Source organism: Seriola dumerili, unplaced genomic scaffold (assembly GCF_002260705.1).
Source record: "Seriola dumerili isolate Sdu_G_001 unplaced genomic scaffold, Sdu_1.0 BDQW01000138.1, whole genome shotgun sequence".
NCBI lineage: Eukaryota > Metazoa > Chordata > Actinopteri > Carangiformes > Carangidae > Seriola > Seriola dumerili.
This window is the reverse complement of record NW_019174393.1, coordinates 1,322,006-1,332,727: the sequence shown is the minus strand read 5'-3', so window position 1 is coordinate 1,332,727 and position 10,722 is coordinate 1,322,006. Positions and strand designations below refer to the sequence as shown.

Genomic DNA, 10,722 nt, shown 5'->3' with positions numbered 1-10,722 from the left:
GGTCAGTGCGCCACAGTCAGGTCAAGTCTGCAAAGCATTCACATCGCAGAGGTACGCTTTGATTTTTATAAAAATAAGATACAACTGAGGGCAAAGGAGCCGAAAGCCTGTCGCTCTCGCACCGCGGCTCGCTCGGTGGTGAGACGGGGGGAGCGTAGGTCGGGCCGAGGAGCAGTCTGTTTGTCTTTTAGGATATGGAAGCAGGTCAGCAGAGGTACCGAGGGGCGGTGGTGGCGGTGGCGGTGGCGGCGGCGGTGGTGATGGTGGTGGTGGGTGGCGGTGGTGGTGGGTGGCGAGGCCGAGGGTTCAGGGGCGCTGCAGCACGGGGACGTCTAACCCATGGCTGTGACCATACTGGAAGGGTGGTGGGGGGCGAAGGGGAGGCTCGAGGAAGGGTGCATGGGTGTCGGGGTGGTCAGCATGTGGCTGGAGTGCGAGAAGGGAGGGAAGGACGACATGTGGCGGGACAGGGCAGCCGGGCTGAAGGAGCTGCTCTTGTCCATCAGGCTCTTGGAGAAGTCTTCCATGTTGTCTTGGGACTTTTTGCTCTTCTTGGACTTGCTGGACATCTTCCTGTTCCTGGTCTGGATGCCTTCCTTCTTCATGGTCAGAGGTCGGTTGATCTGCTCTCGAAAGGAGACAGAGAAGATGGCAGATTAGCACTTTGTCGCAGCAGATGCGGCTAGATAGACATCTTAAGCTGAGGCCATTTTACATTAAGCGACACAATAAGAACGAGAGCTCAAGTAGCTGCTGCCGCCGCGTCTCAAAACAAATAAGAAAAATGCGGCGCACACTGAGCTCTTTAGTTTTCTTAGAAGCAGACTTTGGGGTTTTGGGGGAACATAATGATATGTAATGGAGTCCCATTACAAGGCAAATCTGACTGTCCCATCCTGAAACAGAAGATTGTTTATATATACTGTGTGTGTGTGTGTGTGTGTGTGTGTGTGTGTGTGTGTGTCAGGGTGGATTTAAAATGTTGATTCCTTTAAGCTGGACTGTATCTGAGGCTGCGGCCATGCCAGAAAGAAAGGGAGAAAAGGGGGGAAAGATGGAGGGTTGGAGGGAAGATGGAGAGAGTGTGTGTGTGCACACAACAGAGACGGAGAAGGGTCTGGCAGCTAATGTGCAGCCAGTCGACCACAGAGACACATGGCCATGACGACCGCCGGCGTCGGCCAAGTCCTGCTCTCAAACACTCCTCCCTCCCCCCTCCCTCCTCCCTCCTCCCTCCCTCCCTCCCTCCTCCAACCGCGTGGCCGTCTCCTGGCCAAAATGGCCCCAGCTGCCATATTCCAGCATAGGTTTAGCCGGGAATGAGAGCTGGATGATGGAATTCCGGCTGTGGGCAGGATTATGAGGGGAGGTGGATGAGGCCGACTGGCTTCCTGATCTTTCTGAGCGGGTTCTTCCCGGGGAAATGGGAACAGGGATTTCTTCCTCCCTCTCTCTCTCTCTCTCTCTCTCTCTCTCTCTCTGGTTCTCTCTGAGACATTGGCATTTTTTCGCTGACTCTTTAAGCAGAATGGCCTCGATGATTAGCAGAGGGCAGAAATCTGTACCCCCACCCCACTCCTCCCTCCCTTATGTGATGTGGTTTCATTCTCTTAAGATGTGGCTCCATACTGGGTGACTTTCTCTGCCTTGCTTCCAGCTCTGAGGCATGCTACGCCCACCTGAAGCCGGTCAGGGCCTGCGCTCTTTGATGCTGAGATGTCTGCAGCCTCACAAGAGGAAGCCTTGAGCCTCCGACCTGTGCTCGGGCCGCCGCCGCCGCCGCCTGGCACATCAAACAAAAGCAGGAGCCAGAGCGTTTGAGTCAATGACCACCGCAGAATACACAGCGCAGCCTCTTACATCCTCTCCCCCAGCACCAAGCAGCAGCTAACCACCTGAAACCTCAGCCCCCGCCGCGCTTACCCCATCGAAGCTGAACAACACTGTACTCCGCTCGAGGAAGATGAGAAAGGTATCTTTCACACGTGGTGAGAAACAACCCCCTCCCCCACCCCCCTGATCACTGAGTCTGTTTGTGTTTTGGGTGTGAACACGACCTCATGCTTGTGGCAGCTTCTGTGTTTGCATAAGTTTCTTATCGGAGCCCAACGCTTACAGGACAACAGACTGCTACCATCAGGTGTTTTGGGACTGTTCACACACACACACACACACACACACACACACACACACACACACACACACACATGGGCTAGCAAGAAGGACTTCAGCTAAATTCTCCATGAAGAATGTGGAATTTGTTTCAAAGGGAGCAAGCCCCAACAGAAGTCTGGATTTACCAAAATAAACTAATTTCACAATTACACCGAGGTCGGGGTCAGTTCAAATGCTAATGTGTAACTGGGAAATATTATTCTTCTCTCCTTTTAACCTTGGTCTGAGTCTGTTTCTGGAGCGCCGGACTATCTGCCAAAAGTAACATGGGAAAATGATTTAACAGGGAGCACTTTGCGTGACAAGCAGGATACCCTCCCCCTGACACAGGGATGTGGGATATAGACAACCTTTATCTGTCGGGGGAAAATATTACCTACATGTGGCCTCCAGAGCAGTTAGCCTGCTTATTATTATTATTATTATTATTATTATTATCATTATTAGTTTCAACCACAATGGCTGTTTGATTAGAAGTGACAGCTTTGTGCACAGGAGAGGAGAGAGGGGGGGGGGGGGGGGTAAACGAGTCCCTGGGGTTTTCAGATTGAGGATGTGAAATGATGTGGTGAGGCACTAACCAACCCAAAACGAATCAGAGGGATTGGTGGTCAGAGGGGGGACTTCAAGTCCCAGGCGCACGTGGAACCAAAAGGCCAGAAATAAGGAAAAAAAAAAAAAAATCGGCCTGGAAATTAATCGAATTTTAATTAAGGGCCCCCCCCCCCCCCCCCCCCCCCCTTCTTTAATATTGAAAAGCAATGCGGCTGCAGGCTTAGTTCACTTCGGTCTTATACATTTTAGATTCGTACTTACTGCCAATAAATCATATTAATTCTACAGTATTTGTTATCGCCGTGCCCCGGAAATTCTCTGCAGGGACGAGTCAGATAAAATATTCTGGGGGGGGGGGGCAGGAGGAGCAGACGTGATTGAGGAGAATAAAAGGAGGGGCAGGAGAGGAATAAATATTCAAGACAAGAGCTGTGTGATTCGGGTTAGTGAGAGCTGCTTTTCTTCCTCCCCCTACCCCCCCCCCACAACCCCCCCAACCATGAAGGTTTATTACTTACATTGTGCAGTTTAAAGTAGAGGCCGCAGGCGTTACACACCGGGTCCCCGTTGGCGTTTCTCCGCCACAGCGTCGTCGTTGTCGTCTGACAGTTCGCACATGACGTCCCTGCCCGCCTGGCTGCGGACTGCACACAACAACACACACACACACACAAAACGTCACATGACAGCGTAATCACCGCAAATCAATGTAAAGGTTTAAACGCCAACATGCAGGGCTGCCATTCCTGAGGGAACTCTTTTTATTTTTTTTATTTTTTTAACACAAGAATTGAGTTGAAATTTGTGAATTTTGGTGCATTTTACCTGCATTTAAATAAAAAAACAAATCTACAATTTAAAAACCATGAATTTGGTGTTTGTGGGTGTTTAGGTGTAATTCTGACAGCCCTGTACACGTGGCTTCTTGCTACAAATGCAATAAAGAAAATGCATTTTCATTACAGATTAAATACAGTCATTATTTTCACTCAAAGCTATTTAAAAAAAACAACAAAAAAAACATTAAAACATAGTAGTCAGCAAAGGCTTTATTATACCTCTATATACATAGGAATTCTATTTTTTTTTTGCATCCACTGAAAGCTGAAAATAGTTTAAAATAAAGACATAAATACCAAAAACAGAGCTGCTTTCACTCGAGGCTAAAAATAGCGTCACAGAGCACATACCTCCTGCAGAATAAATATTTACAGAAGACATAAAAGTGGTGCCTTGAAATGGGAGAGCTATTAAATCTGATTAAATTTCCCCCTAAAAAAGTGCCACGAAGGCTTGTTTTAAATGTGGATCTCATGACGTGAAACAATTGAGATGAAAAGAAGAAAAAAAAGGGGGGGGGGGGGAGGGAGGGAGGGGGGCCTGAAAGTCTTCATATACATGAAACCTCTCATATAGGATCTGTGCAATCAGGATATGGATAGAAATTATGAATGTAAGATGCGGTGAAATGAGCCATAACTGCACGCCAACTAAAAGCATAATAATAATATTAATAAGAAAAAAGAAAGAGTGTGTATTTTTGGCTCTGCTGCAGGCTACCAGCAGAGTGAAACCCTCCCTTCATCCTGACACAGTCAAAGTCATGTCTCCTCATGGATTTAGCTGCCTCGCGCCTGCCTCAGCCTCACTTTGCTGCAGTTGCCTTGACATTGATGTTATAATCTCTAAAAACAATCGATAGACAGGTGACCGCAGAGGACGCGCGAACGTAAAGGACTACATTATCTCGGGGAGGGATTTCCAATTATACACGTGCGGTGGCCTAATAACCCCCTGCTGCTGCGTGCTGTGAATACCCAATCAGATCGCGAGGGATAAACTTTATTATGCAAATTAAGCCCACAAATCGTGTGTGCATCGTTATCTTTACTTTTTATTATTATTTTATTACTAATAATAATATTTTCTGCAACCAAAATATCAAATCTGAGCCGGGCAGATATTATTTGGTGGATTTAATAAGAAGTGATCAGCCTATCCTCCGCTGGTGTCTCTTTCTGGCCATTTTCCTTCATCTATGACTCACATGTTGCGTGGCAATTACCCACACCTGACCCATCCTCGTGTATTTAAGCGTGGATTATAACACTAAACAATCTCAAGTCGTGACTGTGCTTGGCCTGGCTCGGACTCCGCAGCCTTTATGTTTTGACTGGGGAAGCGGGGCTGTGTTGTTAAAAGCGACTTATCTGCGCTGCTCAGATATCCGGCAGCCCTTTCCCTGGGAAGTCGGGTTTTCACATTAGAGGCGAGATGCAGGAGGAGGAGGAGGAGGAGGAGGAGGAGGAGGAGGTGGAGGAGAGAGAAGGAGGTTCAGAGCAGAACTGGACAGCCATCTTTGCCTCGAAAGATTTTTTTTTTTTCTCTTTCTCTTTTCATAAGAAGGCAGGGGAACTCCTTAAAGCTCATAAGAGATGCAGCTTTGATGAGAGGGGGTGGGGGGCTTTCCCTGAAATAACCTCAAAAAAATAGCTCCAGCTAAGCAATGCCAAAATATGAAAATAATATTGGAGCTCATTGATGCAGGCCTGCAGCCTCACACTGCAACAAGTTACAGCAGAAGCAGTTTAAATGCATCTCCAAAATACACATGGGAGAGGAAAGAAGAGGGGGGGGAGCTATTGTATTGTTCAAACTGTGAATCAATGACAATTTTAGCAAATAAAAAATAGCATCGTCATTGCATTTGAAAAAAATATGTGCAGTTTTTTTCTATGGTAGTATCTGAAAACAGAGACCTGCACTTGTCGAGTCAATTTCCTGCAGCTAATAGGCCTACTTCTTCCTGGATAGGGGAAAAACAGAGAGAGAGACGGAAAATGTCATCAATAGAGAAAAATGTGGTGGGGACGTACCAGCCGCCGCTTGGGTTTGATGAGAGGGCGATTCTGCCCGTTCATCTTGTGATAGAGTCCGCAGGCGTTACACAGATAGTGACCCGTACCGTCCCGCCTCCACAGCGGAGTCGACGTGGCCCCGCAGTTCACACACTCTCTACCTTCTGCAAGAGCACGCGCACACACACACACACACAAAAATACACACACATGCGCACAAAACATGGAGACAGTGTCCAGGTCAGTAATCCTTAAAAAATAAAAAAATAAGATAAAATAAAAAATAATTCCTGATGCATGTAATTTATGCTGAGGGTAGAAAAGATTAGTGAAATCACAGCAAATATTAGAACAACGATAATAACAAAAGCATTAATTTAACTGCAGCAGTTACTATATTTACAACACACACATACAGTAAACACATGTGGTTAGTGTTGGTGGTCAACACAGTGTTAAGGTCCATAAGGCAGAAATCATGTAAATAAACCACAACGTGTCCTTGAACAGGATTTTCAGACTGAGCACAGTTCACTTTGGTCCTTGACAATTTCAAAATAAAACAAAAAAAATCTAGGCCTTGTTCTTTCTCTCATCAGCCAAGAATAATAATAATAATTATAATTATAATTGTAATAGTAATGTGTGCTATTAGAAGATGTTTCCTTTGCTTTAAATTGATTGAGGGAGTGTTGAGGTTTGACTGGCACTTCTCTAGTGACACCGACAGGTGAGACGCGCACTCACAGTTGGATGATAGTATGGGGGGGGGGGGGGTCTGAAAGTGAAACAAGGGAGCTGCAGTCACACTCAGATTATTTGAAAGCAGAGACTCACACAGGGCTTTTGTGCAACGCCGAGAGCCTTTTGCATTTTCATGCAGCCGCACTTCCCCTTTTTTGCGAGCTGCAAAAACACACGCACGCACGCACACGCGCACACACAAGGCCGACTTCTTCACAAAGAGAGAGATACGTCAGTCCGGGTCGTGCAGTGTTTAGATGTGACAGACATCAGCAGGACAAGTCTGTGTGTGTGTGCGTGTGTGTGTGCGTGTGTGTGTGTTTCTTTCTATTTTGGCAAAAGAAGCTGCTGCTGAAATCAAACAGGAACTGTGTCGGATCCAGAGCAAATGACTTGAGAAAAAAACACACACAGGTTTCTGCAATGCAGAGTTTCTATTGCACAAGGTGTGTTTAGGCTCCTTTTTTTTAAATGCTGAACGCTTTCTCTGAAATGTGAAGTATAGATCACACTCTCTCTCTCTCTTTCTGTCTCACTCTCACACTCTCTCTCTCTCTCTGCACTGATAACCCCATTCCAATGTAGATACTCCACAGATCGGGAAATATCTTTTAAATGAACATTATCTCCCATTATCCTCGAATTAAAAATCTTTATTTGCATTAATGGCCCAGTGTATGATGCTGAATAATCCTGATGATATGCATCAACTAATCCACTGTTTTCTATACTCACATCAAAGCCGCTGATATTAATCTCATTACAGAAAACTGCTTTTCAGCTGCTGCAGCAATAACCTTTAAAATAATTACCCCCCCTTCTCCTCTCCCTCCCCTCCTCACAAATTTGGAAATGTCTCCCCCTCACACTCACACACTCTCTCTCCCTTTTCTCTCTCTGTCTCTCCCCTCCCTCGGTGGTTCGTGCACTCTGCCACGGCGACGGTTCACCCCGCTCTTTCTTCCCTGTGAATGAACGAGCAGCATCCGGTGCTCTACCGCTGGGTAAACAATGCAACTGTGGCGTGCACTGGTCTGACAGTAATGGGATTATCTTAAACATATAAACGGGGCGACACAGCCCAGAGAGCGAGCTGGCTTCCCCCCCTCTGTCCCTCTCCTCCCTCTCTCTGTTAGTGCAGAGGAAGATGAAAAAAGAAAAAAGAAATGACCTAAATTAATCTGAGCATTCAACTCTGAACTCGTCTGCGTCATGAGGATTTTATTTTGGTAGGAAAAAAAAATCCCGATATTGTATTTATTTTTTTTATATTTATTTTAAATATATTATTATTATTATTATCCTCATTATTATTATTATTATTATTATTATCATTATTATTATCATTATTATTATTATTATTATTATTGTTAGGTGATGAAAGAAAGAGCTTTGAGGCACATTGATGCGCCTGTTGGAGCACAGGTTGACCCGTTTGGCCTTTAGCCCCAAAAGAAGAGCTTGTTCATGTGAGGGATGAATGAGCTGCTCGCGGGCATTTTTTTTTTTTTAAAGTATATGAGATTAAACATGGCTGATCATTAAGGCTGCAAATCTGGGGAATAATGTTAGATCAAAAGGGAATGTAATAAAGCGCACGCCTACCTGAACAGGACCTTGTTTTTGGTCTTGTTTTGGAACCATAACTAGAAGATGACCCACCTATCAGGCTACTTGGTGGGAAGAGGCCTGGGCCGTATTCAGGGACATAGGGTGGGTATGTGGCGATGGGGTGGTGGGCAGAGGATGACCCTGCTCCGATTGATGCCACGCTCCTGCTGTGAGCTGACTCCAGTTTCATACTCTCGGCCAGGGTCACCTGGTACTTTATGCACTCTTTATCCTCCTGCCGCCCGGAGCTGCTGGAGCCCGGGGTGGATATGCCTGGGTCCGGGGATACGTCTTTCGGAGGGGTCGGGGGAAACGTGAAGAGGTGCGGACTGGAGTGACCGGTGGACAGGGAGGAGGAGGAGGCCGGGGGGTAGACGGACAGGCTTGCCGGGGAGCCGTGGTGCAGGGGGTTCTTAGGGAAGGGGCTCAGGTTCCAGGGAGAAGTGCTGTGGTGCGGGGCGATGCCTTTGCTCCCCTCCAGCCAGGGCAGAGAGCCGTGCAGTAATGAGGGACGGCACACCTGGCTACCTGAGGCAGCACAGAAACACAAGAAAACATCACAACCTGACCTCAATCCACAGCAACAGTAAATACACAGGAATTCTTTTGCGCTTCAGGCCTGAAAACAGCATCAGATAAAAGAGTTTGCGCACATATTTACCAAATACATTTATGCGTATTTTTACAATTTGCCTCCAGCTGCACATTGAAAACACTTTCCACTGAGATTGTGTCGAGCTGGAGATCATCTGATCCCCGTTGAACAGGCCTTCGTGTAACAACAGTTCACTCATAAGTCAAAAGAAAACTACATCCAGGAAGTTAAAGGTTACAATATAGGAAACTTCACAAATGACTTAATGCCGATGAATACTGCGTGATAATAAATATTGTGCACGCGCTCAGAAGTGAAAAATGTGCTTCCGAGCATTACGGAAATATTCCAGGTGTGTCTGTGACCTCTGTGCCAACACATGTATTTGTTTAAACCCGTAACTAAACACTCGATTGATCCAGAAAACAAATTACGCACGGGCTTTTGGAAATCTACTTTGACATTATGAGTCAGCTGAATGTTATTTAGTGTTGGTGAAGTTTAGCCGGTAATAGGCTGTGATGGCTGTAAGCGGCACACACACACACACAAACCCAAATACAAACTAAAGGTGAAGCATATATATTTACGGCACTTAAATTCTCTGTTCTATTTTTTTTTTTTTTTTTTAAAGACAAAGTCAGCTGAGGCCAAAACCGAAAGCTGCTCTGGATCACCGTCAGAGAAGAGAAATAATTCCAAACACAGCGACAGTAATTGAGTCTTTTCTGCAGGGCTAAATTACGCACAGACGTCTAAAGAGGATAATGTGCACATTATTAAATAAAAGGCCCTAAAGAGGCCGTTTACTTACTGTGTGGAGGAGGAGGGTACCTCTGGACGGCTCGGACAGAGTTTCCATAGTATGGAGAGACGTGGTTCCCCTGTCCATCGATATTAAAGAGTACATCCACATCGTCAGCGAGGGGATACTGCGAAGGGTCCATGTATGAGTGGCTGAGGCCCGGGTGATGTGAGCCGGGATGCTGCTCGTTCAACACCGCGGGATGATGGCTCATCCATCGTGGCTGATCCGCACTTACTTCCATCGCTTTTCGCTCTGTGTTTTAATTTTTAATTTTTTCTTCTTCTTCTTCTTCTTCTTCTTCAGCAAATGTTCATGCACGCCGAAGCAACGCGATACAAGTCACAAGATAAGAAATAATCAGTCCCAAATCCGTGTTTCTTTTTGGGGGGTTAAATCCACAGGTTCCGCGCTTGCTTCTGATCACCTGGAGACAGAGAGAAGAATTTATTGCCTTGTTTTCTCAACATGCAGCACGACTAAAAACACACAGGAGGCTCACGCTTAACTGCATTTTTACCCGCGTTTAAAAAAAAACAACAAAAAAAAAGAAAGAAAGAAGAAAAAAAAAAGAAAAAAAAGCATATTTAAACACGAAACATACCCCACATTACAAATGCAACAAAGGTGTTGTCATATAAATAACGTCCAAAATGGAATCCAGCCTCACGCAGAGTTCCTGAACTTCTTCCTCTCAGAAAAACGTCAGTGTTTTCAGCCCCAGCTCAACAAGTTAGTGGAGGCTCGGTGCGGGGCGCAGGGCTTGTTTGCAGTGAATGGCTTCACTGCACACTGACCGGCACCAGCAAGTTAAACTCACTGATCAAATCTCTGTTTGTGCGCAGTTGTAGCCCTCTCCATTAACTCCGCTCCTCTCTCTCTCTCTCTCTCTCTCTCTCTCTCTTTCCCTCTCGCTCTGTGTGGCTCTTACTCCCTCGCCCTTGCTCTATTCTACCTCTCTCTCTCTTGCTCTCTTGCTCTCTCTCTCTCTCTCTCTCTCTCTCTCCAATCCCCCCCTTTTTTTTTTTTTTTGTTTTTTTTTTTTTTTTTTTTACAGTGAAGGCATTCTTTCAGGATGGCGCCAGGCAGCTCAATGCTTGCAGACAGCTGTGGCGCGACGCAACTTAAGGAGGGTCTGTCAGTGTCATCAGTTAAGGGGAGGGGCCTGCCCTAATTGAATATAACGTGGACCAGGAGAGATGCAGAAGTGCTGCAAGATTTTTTTTTTTTTTTCAATGACCTTGCCATAAAAGATAATATTATAATAAATAAGGAGATTTCTTTTTGAGGCCTAACACCCTTGCTGTGAATGGCGACACAGTGCGGGTGGAAAGTTAAAGGTGTAGGAAGTAATTATAAATTATAAATTCATCTATATA

The 10,722-nt window shown here is 45.9% G+C and overlaps 1 protein-coding gene across 1 annotated transcript in view; it reads right to left on the bottom strand.

Annotated features, from left to right (window-relative positions):
* Positions 1-10,234, bottom strand: part of gata3 (GATA binding protein 3) — a gene marked incomplete in the record, with an annotated part of 10,938 nt that extends 704 nt beyond the window's left edge. The window contains 6 exon segments of the mRNA XM_022749271.1: positions 1-623; positions 3,249-3,374; positions 5,607-5,752; positions 7,938-8,471; positions 9,353-9,770; positions 9,948-10,234. Of these exon segments, the coding sequence (XP_022604992.1) occupies positions 333-623; positions 3,249-3,374; positions 5,607-5,752; positions 7,938-8,471; positions 9,353-9,587 (1,332 nt within the window).
* Between the last annotated feature and the right edge of the window lie 488 nt (positions 10,235-10,722).